This window comes from Microchirus variegatus, assembly GCF_963457635.1.
Source record: "Microchirus variegatus genome assembly, chromosome: 15".
NCBI lineage: Eukaryota > Metazoa > Chordata > Actinopteri > Pleuronectiformes > Soleidae > Microchirus > Microchirus variegatus.
The window spans coordinates 7361135-7381036 of NC_139816.1; the positions used below are offsets into that span (position 1 = coordinate 7361135).

Here is a 19902-nt window from a genome sequence, read left to right on the forward strand (position 1 = left end):
AACAAAACATTCATTGAAATTATTATTTTAAAGTTTCCCAGTAGCCACCACACAATTCTTTTTTTTACAACTAACATCATACTGTACTTCCCTTCACTGGAGTGCAACTTTTCAGTAGTTAAAAACTAAAATATCTAAGAAGCAAAATACACAAAAATGTTACCCCTAACGGAGACTGTGATATGTTCTATATTCAAATACAAATAAATGGGATTAAAACATTTTAGCTGAACCCAATAAGCCATTCATCAACACATTCATCAACAGTAGCACATTCTTTTGTTGTTTTTTTAAAACACAATAGTGCAATCAAATATGTTCCATTATCTTTGCCCTCATATCCTTACATTTCCATCTGAACAATGCAGAGATTAGTAGAATAAGATCTGAATATTCTCTGATTGTACAAACCGGATTAAACAGGAGATTATGCGAGTAGAAGCGTTAAAAGGTCCCCTCTGTGTTGAATATTCATTTCAGTGAGGTCCTGACATTTATTCTGTACATAAGATGATGAGTGTGTGTTTTATTTTGACATGGCAAGGCATAAAAAACAACCCATAATTTAACATTTTAGACCTTTAACTCTGGGCTTTCTTGTGGCCTGAATAACAAATAATAAAAAAAATACAAATAAAACACCTGCATTTCCCACTTGACTTCACTGATTTTAGTATCGCACGATCAGGAACGCACGACGGACGACTTCATCTTCTAATAAATAACCGTGTGTCTGGATTGCACAAAGACGATCAACAAAGCTGCTTCCGTGTGAAAAACTTTGGTCAACTCTCAGACGAGGACGGCGTCTGACGGACAGACGTCAGTCTCGGGAATCGATTCACACATAGTGCAAGATAACGTGTACTTTTCTCTGACGAAACAAAGCGTCGATTAATATGTTTTGTCTGTTTGTTAAAGGGCAGGAGCATCTTCAGAACGTCTCCCCTCACCTGGAGACACGGCTCAGACGCCACAGTCGTTGGGTCTGTCTTGCAGTTTACGCGTAAGGATGAGGGCGGTGGAGAGGGACGCGACGGCGATGTGGAACATCAGCTGCCAGACGTTCCTCAGGCCGAGCAGGTACAAGTTGCATAGGACGACCGCGGCCAGCAGAGTCAAGGACTTCCTTCTTTTTAGAGACGAGTGGAACAGGTACAGGTGGCACTGTGCGCACGGGGGGGGGGGGGGGGGGGGGGGGGTTAGTTCGATCACAAGATTAACGTCGATAAAACAAACACTGAAACAAAAAACAGTTGTTTGAAAAATTCTCACGTTTACCTGAAGCACACAGCAGACAAACGCCACAAGAAAAGCCACAACATTCCATACGCCGTCGTAGTCATCCTGTGCGAAGGAAGAAGATAACGGAAATCTAAATATGTAATATATAACACACCCAACAATAGTCATTCAATAGTCATTTTCCAGGCTCCGCCGTACCTGAAATGTGTTCTCCACGAGGTGCACGCCTCGGATAATGTTCAAAGACGCACACATGATGTTTAGGACGAGCGAGAGGATGCCTGGAGCTGTCACCGGCTCGAGTCTCACGTTCTGACCTGCTAGTGAAAAAATAATTGGGGGGGGAAGCCAACAAAAGAAGAAGAAACTATGAAAAATGGTGATTTGGGACAAATTTTCCACAGAGCTGAGAATTGTTACAATACTGCTCATTTTACAAGGCGTACCAGAGCCAAGACCTTGCTCTACGTGTCCATTCGCAGCGCCGTTGGTGAGCTCCACCTCATCCAAGTTAATTACTTGCAGTGGATGAATCCTCAGATCCTCCTGAACCTCTGCCAGTGTCACCTCCAGGGCCGGGCCACCACTCTGGTTGTACTGCTGCTTCAGTTTCTGTATGGTGCCGTCTAAGAATTGTATTTGTCAGTTTTTGGCGAATCAACGACAAATCTATGTTGACGGTGTTTTTCCTCACTGCTCACCAAATTCCAAAAATGGATATGGCCTGGCTGCCAAGGCAACAACGGCGCTGTTGAAGCACGCTGTGAACTCCCAGCGCAGATCTTCCAGGAAGCAGAAGGCCTTAGCAACAGGGAGGCTGCAGTGACACACGGTCATGTAGGATACACCCTCGGAAGAGATGAAGCTGAACAGTTGAGAGGAGGAAAAGGTATTTAGTAAACAAACAGCCTGACATCGCATCACCTCAACGGCCCCCCGTGATCCAACATACAACACACTGACTGTCAGTCTGTTCGATGAGCACAACCGAAGCAGCCTACTGGTGTGTTTTTACATTCTTATATCCTTACTATATGTTGAGCTCCTGGCCCTTGATGGAGCCTCTGTCTGGGAAACGTGCCAGTGCTTTGCTGACGGTCCTGAGCTGCTGCTTCCTCTCCTGGAGCTCTCGGTTGTGCTCAAAGTCCGTGGAAGCTGACAGGGGGAGTCCATCCCTGACCCGAACCACAAAGGCAAACAAGATCAGAGACATGATTGTCTGGGCCCATGAAGAACAACGCACTGCCTGCACGGGAAGAAGAGCGAGATCAAAAAATGAGGATTATTATGATGTTGTTATACTTCTGGCTGTCCTTCTATCAAACAATTAATGTAATTTGATTGAAAATATCTCGCAATTGCATGTCCCAAAAGCCAAATCCAGCACATCTGATTATTTTTGTTACTCTGAATGTGTATGAGCATTTCCCAGAATGCTGAGTCTGTGTTTCTATAATGAGAAATAAAGAAAACAAGAACACAATATTTGGAGATGCTGACTCGGCATTCCCAACTTATTAATGTATTACCAAAAGGTCTAGGTCCTTTAAGATACTTATTGTGATGTTTAATTGTATTAGTTTTGAGTGGTAGTGACCACTTGATGCAAACTCATGTGACCCTAATACCATAGTAATTACAAATCAATGTTACCACTAACTACAGCATGCACAAGTTGCCTAATATTAAAACGAACACCTGCATTTCGTCATTAAGATGTGTTGCACAATACTGTTTTAGTCTTAGCCGATGGATAATAGTGTGCATTTTAACTGCGTAGCTTTTAAAGTAAGGTGGTCTGTGATGGTTCACTTAGAAATCTATAACATTTCTCCCTGAGGTAAATAATAGACGCTTTATAACACTCTGTCTGTTACACCTTACCTGATTATCATGGCTTTCATCCTGCACCTTGCTGTTGTGGGTTAGCTGACTACAGCAGCATAGCACACAAATAACACCACCAGCAGGTGGCCAGTCCCAATTTAACACGCCTTATTGCTGCAGTGGCTTGATTTTATATCAGCAGCGAATATTACCGAGAACCCGACTAACCTGTTGTAATTTAACGTAACAAAATACATTGAAGACAACAAACGAGCTAACGTGCAATATGTTTCCTGGTACAACGAAAGACAACAAACTATCTACGGCAACGGATGAGGGACAAATAATACGCGCAACAAGAATCAGTACATCCAGCGAGAGGAGGAGGAAAAAGAAGTACATTTGACCGTCAGTGACTAGCTAAATCCCCCGGCTAGCTACTGTGCAAAGGTTAGTTATGTAATTTACAACTTGGGAACTCATACCATTTACATATATTATAATTGTATATTATATTTATTAGTATTTGCGCATTTGGAAAGCCAGCTAACTCTGCTAGCTCAACCATTTTGGAAATGCTACAAGCCGTTAGCATGAGCTAGCTACTAGCTCTTCATTTTGTACGTGCTTGTGTTGACGCTACAGCTGTTAGCCATCCGATGCTATGTTTTATTCACGGTGATGTCTGTGTACATCGTCTGTGCTCGTAGTCATGCGAAAATAACACATACATCCAGTCCATGTTACGGTGAATGTGGCTAGCCATACGCTCGTAAATATCGAGTACCTGGTACTTTTTGATAATGTTCTTGATTTGTCACATTGATAATGGACAAACCTAGCCCCTGGGCTGCAGCCCGATATTTACATGCAAGTACGTTCACAGCAAAAAATAAACCACAAAGTGCTTTACGATTAAATAAATAATACAAGAGAAAAAAAGGATAATAAAAATATGGACACACAAACACATTCAAAGCCACAGAACCCTCATCTAACTAAAAGCCTGGTTGAATAAAATGCATTTTTAAAGAATAAACAGAGTTTAAGCAATGTAAAGACTAGGGGGGTGTTAAAACATCGATTTGGTGATATGTAGTCGTCCTCGTGCAATATGATAATCGATATGCCAGGGCAAATATTGACATTTTAATTATCAAATTACTATTTCTAGAGTTGAGCAATGGTAGCTGAAGTGATGCACACCATTAGCTTATATGCATAACCAGAAACCTGACCTATTATTATTATTATCGATGACATTTGTGTCTGTGGTATAATTGCATTACACTTTCAGTGTCACAGTTTATTTTCCACCTATCACCAGTCGTGCAGTAATATAGTGCAGCCTGCAGCCCTGTTGGAGTTATTGTTGTTCACACGTGTTAACTTCACACCCCACCCCTCACCAGCTGTCACATAACTGGACATTCTCAGGCGTTATCAAGTACGTGACTGTGTTCAACACGTGAAAGTCAAATGTAAATGATTCAGCAGACGCTACAGTGTCTGGTTTTCCTCCTCACCCTAACCTCCTTAGAGGTGGTTGTCATAGCAGATCTACACAGGAAGCTATTGCCAAATTAGCTTACACGAATACCCTTCTAATATTACTGACTTACACTCCACTTTTGTATTAAATCACTTCAACAACAGTTTCGAATATGGCTGCAACTAGTCGTTTAATCTGATGATTATTTTCTGGATTATTTGATTCGCTGTTTAGTCCGTAACATGTCAGAAAATGCAATAATTGTTGAAATCAGACGGCTGAGATGACTACAAGTGTAAGTCAGCTGGTATTGCAAACACACAGGAACACATGATTCCATAATGAAAGACGCAAACAACATTTTCGATTAGCTTCTCCATGTTACAGTAGAAGAACACTGGACAAGTTGAGGCAGGAAATAGGTGAACCCGATTATGTTTGGTGCCGTGATTTGGTACTCCTTTGAGGTGTGGTTCCATCAGTCAACACTGTTGTTGTCGCTCCTTGTTCACACAATGAAAGTCAAATGTGTTCAAATCCAAAGTCCTCGGGACACGTCTTGGATGATATCCAAGGTATACATTTGAATTATTTCAACAATGGCAACTCACTGACAATACAGAATATGCTAATTTGAATGTGTGATATTCAAGCTCTTTGATCTTATACATGGCGTTGGTGCCTTAAGTTTAAATCTGAATTGTTCTCTCTCCGTGTCTACGTGGTGCACACATAGCATTAAGAACAGTTTAGTCTGCAAGCTGTCACTCAGCGATATTGAACTGCTCAGAGGAAATGGGGTTAAACTGTACACCGAACAGGAAAGTGCAGAGTTAGGATTTGCATATTTTTTAGACTCTCTCTCTCTCTCCCCCACCCCTCTCTCTTTTTCTCCCTCCTCCCTCTGTTTCTCTCTCTCTCTCTCCACATATTTCCGTTTCTGTCCCCTCTCTTTTTTAGTCTCGCCAACACACTTCTCGGGCTGTTGTACGGTCTTTGCTAAAACTGACTGAATAGGGCCCTTTCTTTCTTTTAAGAAAAGACTGCTTTCTTGTTTTTCTGATTTAGATCATTTTTTTGTGTACTTTTTTAGGTCACCTGGACTTTGATCACAATGGGGGTGAAAGACCGCCCTCAGTGCTACTTTGATGTGGAGCTCAACCGGGAGCCAGGTAAAAGAATTTAATAAATCCCATTTTTATTAGCATGTGAATCAGGGTAAGTTATGTAAACAGCCGCGCGTAAATGATGACTTAGAATATTATTGATAACGATGTTTAAACTACATAGAGTTGGTGAACTGGTAGTTTTACGAACCATGTTTGTGCTGACTGGTCACATTAAAGTCTTGATTTGCCTCGAGCTATGGAAAGGTTTCCGTCGCGTCTAAGCTTCACCACAGGATCCATTTAATTATGTGTTGGAAAACAATTAAAAGTCTACAACACATTATTAAATCATTATTCTTAAATGTGTCCTCCTTTCCTTTTGTTAAATGTGTTTGTAACACTTCTTTTACATTATTTATTTATTTACACCTTTTTGTATTTTCATCTTTTGCAAATGCTCTTTCTTTTCTGTTTCCTAGTTGGGCGCATAGTCTTTCAACTTTATTCAGACATTTGTCCCAGGACAAGCAAAAACTTTCTCTGTTTGTGCACTGGTAAGTACATTTTCAGTCAATAATATTTGTTTCTCAAATATTTTGTTTATTAGATCTTGTTTCAGAAGTACAACTGGCAGCTGTACCCACAACAATTTGATACTGTTCTCTCACAGCTTGATTTTATAAGGATTTTATCGTTTATTGCTGGCCTGTGCACATAATAAACCAGTATTGTTTTCTTGGTATGAACCTCTCCGTCAAAGTTCCGCTCTCTTTTTGTGTAATCATTTATGTGCTGTAACTGCTGTGAGTAGAGGGGGGGGGGGATTGAATGGTTAAAGAACCAAAGTACCATTCTCCACACCCCTTTGGTCATTTAATACCACGAGGGAAGGAAGTAGAGCTGTTGTGTAAATGGTACATTGACAGATGGAGCCTCAGGGTGGATAGAGGGGCGGTGGTCTGTCTCCCTTGGATATTCCATCCCACCGAGCGGAACACAGTGTTCTGTTATTGTGGTGGTCTGCCTTGAGATAAGTCATAAATCAGCAAGCAGACGACAGATCAATCCTGTCGATCATTTTTCACTCCACCTGGCTAGCAGGAAGGTGAGGCTGGGAAGGGCAGACGTGGGCGATGGCTGGTTAAGTCTGTGCACACACACATACAAGATGATATCACTGTTACATACACAAGTCGGCTTTGCAGAGTGCAGCGAGGGTATGAGCTCTATCAGAAACCAAACCCTTGGAAAAATGCTGAAGTCAGTGAAGCAAAATGCTTGAAGATTAGCAACCCAACCTGGTCTTTTGAACAGTCCATCTTCTGTTTTTGGAAACTAATATTTAAGTGGATCAACACACCAAATGAAGTATCTGGTTTCATGTCTCCTGGAACCCCAGAGAAAAGAGAAATCTGCCTTCCTATATGCAGACCATATCAGACATAAGTCAAAAGCATGCAATCTTTTTTTAAATGCCCTTTTCCCAACTGTGGTTTCGTGTACTTCCAGAATTGACACCATGTACCACCATGTACACACAAGACCAACACCAAAATACATCTAGTATATGTAAAGCAGTTTGTTCAACAAAAGGCCTGTTGTACCTGGTTTTTTTTTTTTTGAGAAATCACTTCATATGCGTCTAATTGCAGGTGAAAGGGGACTTGGAAAAGTCACAGGGAAAAAGCTGTGCTTCAAAGGCTCCACATTTCACAGAGTTGTAAAGAACTTCATGGTCCAGGGAGGTGACTTTGCTGAAGGTAATGTCCAGTGTGTAATATTTATGCGTTTCCATGACGACTGACCGGAAAAAGACGCGCGTGACGTCATGTTTACGTGCCGCGACACTGGAGTCCAGGCACAGTTTACCAGTTAGCTCCTTTTAGCGCGCTTACAGTGGAACTGGAGCGGTCTGTTTATTAAACGAAAAGAGCAGCGCTGCAAATAACCAGCGTACCTGTGTACTGCGTATGCGTAACTCTGTTTTTAAAGTTTAGCGAGACTAATTTTAACAATCCAGAGTTACATCGTAAACATGATGTCACGCGCGTCTTTTTCCCGTCAGTCATCATGGAAACGCATCATGCCGTTGGCGCACGTTAACGCCTCAGCACTAGTAATATTTACTTTAGAATGTGTGCCAGTCCACCGCTCCCTTTGTTGCTGTTTGACACAAGTTCTTGCACAATAAATGTAATGAATGTTTAATCCAAATTATTTTACTTCCTTTGCAGGAAATGGGAGAGGAGGCGAGTCCATATATGGGGGCTATTTTGAAGGTAATGAAGTTTTGAGCATTAGCACATTGCTGATATGTTATAAATGTACATCTTAATGCTTAAATACCTGCATGAGCATACTAGTGCATGTTGGTAACAGGTTTTATGTGGTTTTATTTTTTCTTACATACATCTCCATTTCTGTTAAACATGTCATTGTATAGTGCTGTCTTCTATTTAGCTACAGTAGTGGGCTTTATTAAATCAGCATGGAGAGTAGGATTCTCTTTCGTGAACGCTACGATCTTCCTGCCCTAAAATTTTCAACATATTCTCTTATTTATAGAGTGGTCTTTTGCAAAAAATAAGGTAAGAGACGAACACAGCTCAGTAACACCATGTCAACATTGTCCCTCTCCACCCCCCACCACCAACTTTCCTCCAGTCAGGAAAAAAGAAAAGAAAAACAAATGAAAAACAGTGCAAATGTTTGCAAAGGCTCAGATGCAAATTTGTGCTGAAGGATTTGCCTTTCACAAGCCTGCCTGCCCTCAAAGACCTCCGAAGCATTTGGCTGCTCAAATTACTTTTTATGTTACCTACGTGATATTTCCAGCCACAGTAGCCTTGAAACGATTGCCATGACATGCAGTCAGGTAGAGAGAGACCATTCCTTTGCAAAGTAATAATTAGCCTCATATCGTGTATATGTAGTTGTGTATTCAGGGATATATTTGCACACGGGAAGCTTTTCCTGTTATATTTTAGATGAGAATAACGTTAACGTATTCATGTAGAAGTGTTAGTGGTTGTTTGAAATCATCGCAGCACGTCGTCGAGTCTTTTGACGATTAAAATGGTGACCTAGCTTTAGGTGGGTGACACTTATAGACACTTATAGTGCATAGGTTTCCCTTTGGTCGTCTTCTCTCCTACCTTTAATTTCTTAATTCTTACAATTCTTGGCCCCTCCTTAAATTCACCATTATGGATATTTGCTTTAAAAGCTCAGGGATGAACGTAGTTTCAAAGTAGGGGTCAGCAGTCAGGACTGGTTGGTGATTTTTGAACAATACTCCTCTGCACACGCAGACACACTGTGGGACTTAAATCCCTCTTTCTCTGCTCACGACAGACGAAAACTTCACTCTTAAACACGACAGAGCGTTCCTGTTGTCGATGGCCAACCGCGGGAAGGACACCAACGGCTCACAGTTTTTCATGTGAGTAACCGTGACCTTTTCATATCAAAGGTTCGTGGGGTTTATTTACTGCCTGTCCCTTCTGTGTTGATTCTGTAGCGTAGAATTGTGATCATCAAACTTACCTCCTCTCTGTGTGTGCAGTTAGAATTCAAAGTGCAGCCAATCATGGATTCATTCCCCTTTTACCTACAAATGTGTTACATTTTTTTCTCTTGCCGTTTTTGTGTAAAATTTACAGAAACTCTAGCATCCTGCTCTTCCAAGGTAATGTGTCTCCAAGGCTGTGTTTCTCTCTCTTTCTCACTCTATTTATCATTCAGTCGTTTTTGTATTTGCAAACATTCTGCTGAGTGTTTACTTTGGACTTTATGTTGAAACTGGCTAATGTGGATTTATGTTACTCCTTTATCACTAAAAAACAAGTTTCCACTATAAGTTGGAAATAACCACCATGGAAAATAAAATAATGAGACCTAAAGGAGGACGTGTTTACACTCTGTCTTTTTGTGGGCTCACACTCACAGAAATAAAGTAAATCTGCCTCTCTGTGGCTCTTCTAATTGGAAGTATTTCCTAAATTGATTGTGAGTGAAAAAGCATTAAACAAAGGGTGGTTGCACATATATATTTTTATTTTGAGATGGTATACAGCAGCATCCACACATTGTTGACATGAATCGTTTGTTTTCATTCTTTTCCTCCTTTTTTCTCCCTTTCCATGACCCACAAACTCTGCCACTGGTCGATCTTAAATGGATTGCTGGATTTTCTGCAAACAGCACAACCAAGACGGCGCCGCACCTCGATGGGTAAACTGCACTGTCATTTATACCTTGAGGAAATCCCTTCAAATTTGGCAGAAATATTTGTTTGGACTTGAGTATTGATTGATCTAATTATTTTATATTGGGTAGTCTGGCCAGAAATAGATGGAAACTTAACTGGTTGGTGGAGGCGAACAGCTGTGAGGCAGTAATTGTAGTTTTTCCTGTTGAATTTTGTCACTTTAAACCACTAAAAAAAGTAATTAAGAACTCCTTACCCCATGTAATAATAATAATAGTCAGTTTTTTTTTTGTCTGTGCAGAGTCCACGTCGTGTTTGGCCTTGTCATCTCCGGCTTCGAGGTGATTAAGAAGATTGAGGGGCTGAAGACTGATTCAGCGAGCAGACCTTATGCCGACGTGAGAGTGGTGGACTGTGGTCAGCTGATCACCAAGTCTGCAAATGATGGTAACTTCTCCCTTCAGACACTGATGTGTTTTTTTAGGTGTAAAGGTGGCTTTAGTCATTACATTTTAAAGGGAAGACAAAACCAAAGGTTTTTTAACCAGTCATTAAAATAATGGGCCTTTTTATTATGTCAGGCTTTAAATATACAGACAGTCCTTTCTCAGGGTTAGTATGTTGTGTTTCATCTTTGTTGTTGGGGAAAATATATTTTTTTACTGACCTGCTACTATATGAAATCCCTCCTTCCAGTGTAATAGGAATACAATGTACACTACAGTTCAAAAGTTTGGGTTCACCTATACAATTTTTTTTGTGTTTTCCATTAAAAGTCAGACTTGTTCATCAAAAGAGTTGCAAAATGAATAGAAAATATAGTCGAGACATTGACAAGATTAGAAATAATGATTTTTATTCAAAATAAAGAACCAGCTAAACTGTTTTCAGCTGTGCTAACATCATTGCACAAGGGTTTTCTAATCATCCAATAACCTTCTAACGTGATTAGCAAACACAATGTACCATTAGAACACTGGAAATGGGCCTCTATACACCTATGTACATATTCCATTAAAAACCAGATGTTAGCTGCTAGAATAGTCGATTACCACATTAACAATGTATAGAGTGTATTTCTGATTCATTTAATGTGATATTCATTGAAAAAAAAAAAGTGCTTTTCCTTTAAAAATAAGGACATTTCTAAGTGACCCCAAGCTTTTGAACGGTAGAGGATGTTATTCTTTCCTTTTCTACAAAAGCATAACTTCATGTCATCATTATCCATTGATCTTTACAGTAGCGTATCCTTTATTACTTCCCTCTTAAGTGTACTTGTCTTATGTGTGGAACAGCATGTGTTGCCGGTGATAAAACTGGGTCATGTTTCGAGCTCATTCTGTAAAAGGTTGGCATTTGGATGCCAGTGTCCGTCCGTCTGTCCGTCCCCCCGCACTGGCATTATATGGGCGTTGTAACCTGATCTCCTGTTTAATGAGGATCAGTGAGGTGATCTGTGGAGTTCAGCTGGCATGTGCTTACCTGATTCTGCCAGGCCTGGGCTCTTATTGCCCCGACATACCGAGAAAGGTTGAAACAAAGCCTTTGTTGTAGTCGTCATGCCACCCTGATACTGTTGCATGTTTTTGATGAAATAACATTTCTCCTCGCTTTAGTCCTTGAAGGCAAGAGGAAAAGAACGTCTCACTCTGCCGACTCATCCTTCAACTCGTATCGCTCGTCGACCCAGTTTTCCTCTTCGCTTGAATCTGAGAGTGAAATCGCCGAAAAGCCCAAACATCGCAAGCACAAGAGGCACGCGAAGAGTAAACATTCGAAGAAGAGAAGGATGGAATCGAAGAAGAAAATCAGTGTTCTGCATTTCAATGAAAGGTTGTGATTTTTATCTTATACATCAAGTCCTGGCATGAGAGACTTGTTGGTGCTTTGCTTATTGTATTGTGTTGTTCCTGATCTGACAGCTCTGTGGATGGACAGATGCCAGAGGCAGAGAATGAAGTGGAAGAAGCGAAGGAGCCTAGTGGAAAGAGAGAGAAGCCTGTCGTCCGACTCGAGGAGATTCCACCTGTGCCAGAGAACCGTTTTCTTCTGCGGCGAGACATGCCATCGCAGGAGGACAAAGCAGAGATGTTGGTCTTCAGTGTTTCTACAGTGCTTGATTTGTTTGCCTTGCACTTCGATTCATTATCACTTAAGAATTGTGTTTTTTTTGTAGAGCTGAGAACGTGGAGTCGTCTGTTTCAGCGGACCAGAAACCAGCCGTGTCCAAGTCTGGACGCAAGATCAAAGGCAGAGGGACAATGGTAAGCTCACCGCAAGTAGACATATTCTACCCTATTTCTCCAAGTTAACCTAGTTCCCTGGTGTCCTAATGAACGTGTCTGTAACATGCTTTGGTCAAGGGAAGGGAAGCACCATAGCAGTTCAATCACCCTGCAAAAAAACAGCCCTGTTCAGAACACTCGCTTTTAAATGCCTGTCTCTTTAAAAGCAAATGAGACACAGGAAACTACATCGGCGTCACTGAGGCTCCGGCAGCTAACAGCAGTTAGCATTTGGAAAAGCCATTATTTGCAGACTCTCGCCGGCACATTGCCGTCATATGTAACATGTAAATCCTCTGAGGCTGGAAGTTTGTGTAGAACTCTGTGCTGCACTATGCAGCCAAGAATAGAACACTTCACAGACTTCCGCTCTTCCGGATACGATTGCCCTCGCCTGCACTTTAGGGCGTTTTTTTAAGGGAATTGTGTCATTGTGAAATCACAATGTGTTCTAGCAGTCAACATAATATGCCTCCTTTAACATCACAACTGTGAAGGAAAGCCTGTCACCTTATTTCCTGCCACATGATAACTAGATTTAACATATTCTGCAGAGATATCACACTCCCACAAGATCCAAGTCCCGCTCTGCGTCTGTGGAAGAACGTGGAAGCAGCGAAACTCCGCCTCACTGGAAGGAGGAGATGAAAAGAACCAAAGTTTACCAACCACCGAGCGTAGAGAGATGGACCAAAGGCGACAAGTACGACTTATCGTTTTCTTCATAACTTGCCATATCTTTTTGGTTTCTTCACGCATCTTTTGAATTTAACAGATTGAATGAACATTCCTCAAGCAGATGGGACGACAGAGGTGACTCTGCATGGTCCCGAACTCCATCCGCAGAAGGCGTCTCAGACCACGGCTCAGAGAAGTCCAGCCTGCAATGCCAGAAGAAGAAGGAGAAGAAGAAAGCCAAACACAAGAAGAAGGCCAAAAAACGCAAACATAGCAAGAAAAAGAGCTCCAAGAACAAACCACAGGAGACTCAGCTGTCAGAGGGTGAGAGGCCAGTGTCTCCCAAAAGAAAGCCAAGAAGTTCTCGTTCTCCGACTCGTTCCTCTTCAAGTCAGCATTATTCACCAGCTCGGAAGAGGCGGCGATCCTCATTGTCTTCAAGATATTCAAGATCCTACTCTAGATCCTACACGTCGAGTCGATCCAGGTCTAGGAGAGGGTGTTATTCACGATCCAGAAGCCTCTCTAGGTCTAGGAGTCGATCCCGGTCCAGGTCTTCTTCCTATTCCAGGTCGAGGTCAAGTTCCAGGTACAGATCCAGGTCCAGGACTCTATCTCCACCCAGAAAGAGAAGTTCATCTCGATCCTCAAGAAGAAAGAAGGCCAGCAACACCAAACCAGCTACAATGACCCATGTAAGTGAAAAGCTTCCTGACAGCAAAGTCACACCTGTCTCCAGACCCACCGCCACTGCTGTCCCACCTCCAGAAAACATACCTGTGATCCCGCTAAGCGACAGTCCTCCTCCCTCACGCTGGAAGCCTGGTCAAAAGCCGTGGAAGCCCTCCTACTTCCATATTCAAGAAATTAAGGCTAAAATGACTGCCAGTGCTCCGTCCTCTTCAGGACAAGTCGTTGATAGTGTTACAGAGAAAAATCAATCTTCAGTTACAACAAAGTCTCTGCCAGAGGATTCTGAAAACGACCAAGCAAGCAAAGCTGTGGTCCGCTCACGCAGCCCATCCTCCAGGAGCAAATCCTACAGCCGATCGTACAGTCGTTCTCGGAGTAGAAGTTACAGTAGGTCCAGGTCCAGGACTCCTCATCAGTATCGCAGCAGGTCATCTTCCTACAGCATATCAGACTGCGAAAACTCTCAGGAAAAAAGACAAGCGCAGAATTCACTCGTCGAGGAAAGTAAAGAATATCATAGCTCTCTGAAAAGAATACAGTACATTTCACAGAGCAGCAGTCAAGATCCTCATTCTGTATCGGGGGACGGGGAAGGCAGTGAGCGGAGTCTTGATGTCGACGTCCCGGGGAAAAGTGCATCTTCAGGACATTCACAAAATCAAGAGTCGGAACTCTACAGCTCGGTGCCAGTGGAGAGTATAAATAACAAGTCTGAATGGGACAGTGACAGTGATAAACTGAGCCAAACAAACGGTAGCGCTTTATTGAAAAAGCAGACACAAACTGCTCCTCCCGGTGAGCTTCCTGACAAGAAGGTGTTTGCTAGTTGGAACTCGGAGAGCGACTCTGAAAATATGACGGCAAGAGCGTTAGCCATATCTGAAAAAGAAGAAGGGGAGGCGAGTTCAGAATCAGAGTGCGACACTTCCACAAAGATTCCAGAGGCGTCCATGACCTTGGTGCAAAAGATTGCTGCCAATGCTGCGCGTAGCTCTTCAGAGGAAGGTCCTGAAAAGGCCTCTGTGCCAGAGAAGAAGTGCAAGAGCAAGAAGAAGAGCAAGCGCAAACATAAACGTAAGAGGAGAAGTGGGAACAAATCCTCCTCCTCTCGTCACAGGAAGGACAAAGGAAAGAGATCCAAGAGGAAACATCAGAAGCTGAAGGAGACTTTTCTCTGGCAGCCGCCTCTCGAGTTTGGGGAAGAGGAAGAGGAGGATGATTCTAAAAAGGAGAAGATCAATCCTGTTAGACCTGGTGTTAACAGTGTTGACCAAAATGTTGTCTCCGTAAACAAAAATCCAAGCAGCGATGAAGACAAAGGGCAACACAGGACAAAGGAATGTGTTCATAAGAACCCAAAACACACTGAACCTCACCAGTCGTCCAGTAATCATGCTAACAATGCTAGCTTTCCTAGCATCAAAGCGGAAGAGCCTTTAGACGACATGGATATTTGTACTCCGGAGCACGACATTGAAATTGAAGAACCTTCTTTTGAGAACACACCTGAATCGATGATGAAATCTACCTCAAAGTCTTCAGATGTGGCGAATAAATACAGTGCCTTACCTCACAGCAAAGACGGCTCTGCCTTCATCTCCACGGCGACAGGTGGTGGTCTTCAAGATCTAGCAGCTACCAGCAAAACTACCAGCGCTGTCATCAATTTTAAATGGAGGCCTCTGAAAGGAATGTCCGGTGTACAAAATATGCCGGTGGTCACCGTGAAAAACATCCAACAAATCCAACAGAAGCAGAATCCCAACGCACAGGGAGTCAGGATGGAGATAAAAAGCAAAAGCCGCGTCAGACCCGGCTCTCTGTTCGACGAGGTGCGCAAGACGGCGCGGCTGAACCAGAGACCGAGGAACCAGGAGAGCTCCAGCGAGGAGAAGACTCCTTCAGAGGGAAGCGCCAGGGCAGCGTCTCGCACTCGCTCCCTGAAGAAGTCCAGGAAGTCTCGCTCCGTCTCCAGTCATCGGTCTCGCTCCAGAGAGTGGTCGCACTCGTCCAGCAGGTCCAGCTCCAGCTACTCATCCAGGTCAGTCTGAAGGCACTATCGCATTTACACTAGCGTTCAAGTTTGGGCTCACATATAGATGTCCTTATTTTTTAAGGAAAAGCTTTTTTTCAATGAATATATACATTGTTAATGTGGTAAACGACTATTCTAGCTGCAAACGAGTGGTTTTTAATGGAATATGTACATAGGTGTATAGAGGCCCATTTCCAGTGTTCTAATGGTGCATTGTGTTTGCTAATGGCGTTAGAAGGCTATTGGATGATAAGAAAACCCTTGTGCAATGATGTTAGCACAGCTGAAAACAGTTTTGCTACTTCTTTAACTGTATTTTCTATTCAATTTCATAATTCATAACTATTTTGATGAATAAATGTATGACTTTTAATGGAAAACACAACAAAAATTGTATAGGTGACCCCAAACCTTTGAAAGGTGGCGTAAAGATTTATATGCTGGAGAGACTTCTTGGATGTAGATCCACATACGATTGTTTTTGAAGTGATCTATGATACAGTCTTAGCTTGAACGGGGTGTAAACGCGTTCTTGCAGGAGTCGTAGCAGGAGTCGGAGGAGACGCGGTCGAGGACGTTCTCGTTCCCGCAGCAGTACGTACCGGAGTTACAGGAGTCACAGGTAAAACGTCACACACTGATATCAAGAGAATCCCAAAGTTTTCACACTAAAGGCATAATGTAAAGACAAAACCTAAGCGCCTGTGCAGGATTAACATCTCTGTATTTTACAGTTCAGCCATGTAATCCTATAGAAAAGTTCATAAATCGTGGTCTTTCAAGTTTCAAACCTTTTCTTCCCCCTCTCCCTCTCCTTCTGTCAGTAGGACGTACAGTAGAAGTCATTCAAGAAGTCACTCGTACGATCGCCATCGGAGATCCAGGTCTGTGAAGCTCCTCTATGTCCTCACACTAACATTTACTTCAGCATGATGCTAACATTTAACCCTTCTGTGACCATAATAATGATAAAGCTGTATGTGAACACAGGTCAGACTCCTACGACAGTTACTCCAGCCGGAGTCGGAGTGCGAGCAGGAGACGAGGACGCAGACGGAGCGACAGCTACAGGAGTTCAGACCACCGATCCCGGTAAGATATTGTTCTCATCATCGACACGATGTTAGCGCTTCACCTCCGAGACTTACTCGTCATTAAGTCTTGTAGGGCTGCAGCTATCGAATATTTTTGTAATCGAGTATTCAAGTATTATTTTTTGATGAATCGAGGGCACAAAGCGCAAAAATTATTATGATTATTTGTATTTTTTGAAATCCAATAACTCGATTAATCAGTAGAATACTCGATTACAAAAATATTCGATAGCTGCAGCCCTAGTAAGCTACATTAAATCGGCTTACGTCAATGTTTACGTTAGAGTGTACCGGAAGCGTTAGCAACTGGATGCTATCGGCTCAAATGCTGAGTCATTGAGGACGTGCTGTTGTGTGAGTTTACAGCGGTTACACTGCACCATGTTGACTTTTTATTTAAGCGTGAAATGGTCACACACTTTGGACATTTTCTACCTTTTTACGGGTTGTTCCATCGCGCCAGCTGAAATCCGGATGTGCGTCTGCTAAAACGGTCCGTGTGGAACGATGATCTCTGCGCTAAACAGGCCGCACGAGATGGGAATCAAATGAATACTCGTTTAATCGCTGCCAGTTGATGGACGTAAATGCATCTTCCTCATGTCTGAAGGTCTCTGCGTTGCCCTCTACAGGTCGTACCGGTCCTCCAGTCGCAGTTCGTCCAGGCGTCGCAGCCACAGTCGCGGCAGACGCTACAGCTGAGCCTCGCGCGGTCTCTGAGCTCCGCTTCTGACGCTCAAAAATCTGGATGCTGTATTTACAAACTGTATCGATTACAGACCAGCAACTCATGCTCCAAGAGTAAGTGTTACCTAACACGCTTTAAAACAGTGAATGTTACCGAATGTAAATAAGAAAAGAGTCTTGACAAGCAGCCACTCAAGAATACGAGGAATAAAATGTAAATATTTTATATTATTGTACATATATGTACTTGTACTCCGTTTCTACTTTAGATTTTTTTTATAAATGTGTTTGAATGTGGCTAACACTTTGGTGGTTATCGTTTATGAGTTAATGCCTTAAGTTCAAGGTCAGTCAGTCAGTAGGTTAGTCATGAACGGGGAAACAAGCTTTTTGTTGCATTTTCAAAATTCCCTTTGTTACTGTAACGTGAATGTTTAACAACGACTTAAAAATATGTTTTATTCAAACAGTTAAGAATGTTTCTACTGAATAAAATTCCACCACTTACTGTGACTCTGTAGTGTTGGCGTTTTCTTCTTCTAATCTCTCAGTGTTGGTGGGAAATTGTCACGATAAAAGCACAAGTCACATCTTTGTCCTGCCAAACCATTATTTATTTATTTGATGTTCTGTATTTCATTCCCGTTTGTGTTTCACGTCACTCGATAAGAATCAGATTAACACGCAACAACCAGAGACGAGACTCTATTCAATTATTAACCGTATGCGGAAGTGATTGAAAATGTGTGGCTCCCCCTGCGCGGAAACATCTGTGTACACTTTTAATCTGGTTTCTCTTGTGGGAGCTTTTGTGCACTTACATGTTAGGAAAAAAGAAATTATTTTCCTTTTTTTAAGTGCAGTGAAGCAGGCGAATGCAATTACACTTGAAAAATACTTGCATTTTATCAGACAAGTAGCGTGGAGCTATGGCTGTAAAAATGTAATTATACCAGTGATAAAAGTTAGGTTTGTGGCCTCCCTGTATTTCCTCAAAAAGTGACCTTTGATTTGAAAAGAAAGGACGTTAATCTACTTTTTTCACGTAGTATTGGGGCCAAAGAAAGGGAACGAGGAGCATTTTTTGAAGCTCTATTTTGGTGTGGGCTTCACAAATAAGCGAATACTTCTGCCACAAAAGCACCACGTTATCTTTAGCATCAAGAAAGTGAGTGTTTCAAAGAGAGAACCACACAGGAAATAATCTTGTTTGTGGAGGAGGAAATGGCTGCTAGTGGTTCTGTTTCTATTGAATAATAATAAATGTCATTAAATAATGACAACTATACTTATTTCTCTTCAGTTCCTTGTAATCGTTACGTTATTTCGTCGTGTTTTTGTTTGTATTTCCCCTCCACGTCAGTTTCTCCTCGTCTTGACAGGTTGAACAGCACCACATCTGAATCGCTGACTGCTTTTATTCTGCATTCTTAAAAACCACACGATTGTTTTGTGAAAACCCCCGAAATATGAGATGCATTGTTCAGTCTTTTTTTGTGTCGCTTTGACAGAGAACGACCGCGTTCACGCCGGCGTTCGCAGCCTCAGCTCAGAGTCCCGAGACGTGAAGTGATGAATGAGACCTCCTCCAGGTTGTGATCAATTCTTTTCCCACCTTGTTATGAGTTTATCGACTTCTCCTCCACACAGTCTGCTCAGTGGTGAGTGATGGTGGGGGTCCAGACGAACCTCGGCTGAATTACCAATCAGGTAAAGTGGGCGTCCGCCCGCCTCCGTGGCCCAGAAACCCTCAGGGGAAACTGAACGGTTCTTCAGGTTTTTCTGTGGCAATTACAGTCCAACCTGTTAATTAGACAATATATCACCATCGCTATTTTTTTTTTTTTTTTTTTTCGGAAGTTATTAATTTAGAGTCCTTTTTCCAGCAGAGAGGTGTGTGTGTGTGTGTGTGTGAAACATTTTTGCAGGTTTCAGTCAAAGGTAAAGTGATGTTGAAGGAGATCTTTTGTCCATGAACGCTTCTTCTCTGGAGTGGGATGACCTGCTCTGGCCACCTGAAGGTAGGTGTAATACTCAAATTACTGCCTTTAATTTCACAACATCATTTCCATCTCAGATATATACAGAATATATATTCAGACTTTCTTTATATATATGTAGATATACAGTATTCATACTTTATTTATATATATTCAGACTTTCATACTATATACTGTATATTCAGACTTTCTTTCAATATATTCAGACTTTCTTTATATATGTTTATATATATACAGTATTCATGTTTTCTTTATAAATATTCAGACTTATTATATATGTTTATATATACAGTATTCATGCTTTCTTTATATATATTCAGACTTATTATATATGTTTATATATACAGTATTCATACTTTATATATATTTTTATATATTCATACTCTATATATTCAGACTTTCATTTTATATATATTCATACTATATATATTCAGACCTTTTATTAAATAAATGTATATATATTCAGACTTTCTTTACATAATATATATATGTTCAGATTTTCATTATATATATTCATACTATATATATTCAAACTTTCATTATG

The 19902-nt window shown here is 41.7% G+C and overlaps 2 protein-coding genes across 5 annotated transcripts; one reads left to right on the forward strand and one right to left on the reverse strand.

The window, feature by feature from the left end:
• Positions 1-335: 335 nt before the first annotated feature.
• Positions 336-3262, reverse strand: sec22c (SEC22 homolog C, vesicle trafficking protein). Its single transcript, XM_083901436.1, has 7 exons — positions 3130-3262; positions 2277-2491; positions 1947-2110; positions 1692-1871; positions 1444-1562; positions 1282-1347; positions 336-1167 (listed from the first exon to the last, which is right to left on the reverse strand). The coding sequence occupies exons 2-7, from the start codon at positions 2456-2458 to the stop codon at positions 967-969; spliced, it is 912 nt and encodes a 303-aa protein (XP_083757562.1). The 5' UTR covers positions 2459-2491; positions 3130-3262; the 3' UTR covers positions 336-966.
• A 151-nt stretch (positions 3263-3413) lies between these two features.
• Positions 3414-17855, forward strand: nktr (natural killer cell triggering receptor). Of its 4 annotated transcripts, none has more exons than XM_083901430.1 (17): positions 3414-3522; positions 5658-5736; positions 6153-6227; positions 7326-7433; positions 7908-7952; positions 9028-9115; positions 9877-9906; positions 10185-10330; positions 11503-11719; positions 11809-11976; positions 12063-12150; positions 12726-12874; positions 12947-15583; positions 16116-16199; positions 16402-16461; positions 16568-16669; positions 17304-17855. In XM_083901430.1, the coding sequence occupies exons 2-17, from the start codon at positions 5679-5681 to the stop codon at positions 17371-17373; spliced, it is 4125 nt and encodes a 1374-aa protein (XP_083757556.1). In that variant the 5' UTR covers positions 3414-3522; positions 5658-5678; the 3' UTR covers positions 17374-17855. The 4 variants fall into 4 exon arrangements, with proteins under 4 accessions (XP_083757556.1, XP_083757557.1, XP_083757558.1 ...); XM_083901431.1 differs by having other exon boundaries at positions 16405-16461; XM_083901432.1 differs by having other exon boundaries at positions 12971-15583.
• The last annotated feature ends 2047 nt before the right edge of the window (positions 17856-19902 follow it).

What these genes read in the sequence shown, in the direction of transcription:
- nktr (XM_083901430.1), top strand. Translation starts at nt 5,679, where the DNA reads ATGGGGGTGAAAGACCGCCCTCAGTGCTACTTTGATGTGGAGCTCAAC. An exon ending in ACGGCGCCGCACCTCGATGG is followed by an intron (nt 9,907 to 10,184) that starts GTAAACTGCACT and finishes TTGTCTGTGCAG; the next exon opens with AGTCCACGTCGTGTTTGGCC. An exon ending in AGATGGACCAAAGGCGACAA is followed by an intron (nt 12,875 to 12,946) that starts GTACGACTTATC and finishes TGAATTTAACAG; the next exon opens with ATTGAATGAACATTCCTCAA.
- sec22c (XM_083901436.1), bottom strand. Translation starts at nt 2,458, where the DNA reads ATGTCTCTGATCTTGTTTGCCTTTGTGGTTCGGGTCAGGGATGGACTC. An exon ending in GGCCAGGAGCTCAACATATA is followed by an intron (nt 2,111 to 2,276) that starts GTAAGGATATAA and finishes TCAACTGTTCAG; the next exon opens with CTTCATCTCTTCCGAGGGTG. An exon ending in AGAGCAAGGTCTTGGCTCTG is followed by an intron (nt 1,563 to 1,691) that starts GTACGCCTTGTA and finishes TTTCACTAGCAG; the next exon opens with GTCAGAACGTGAGACTCGAG.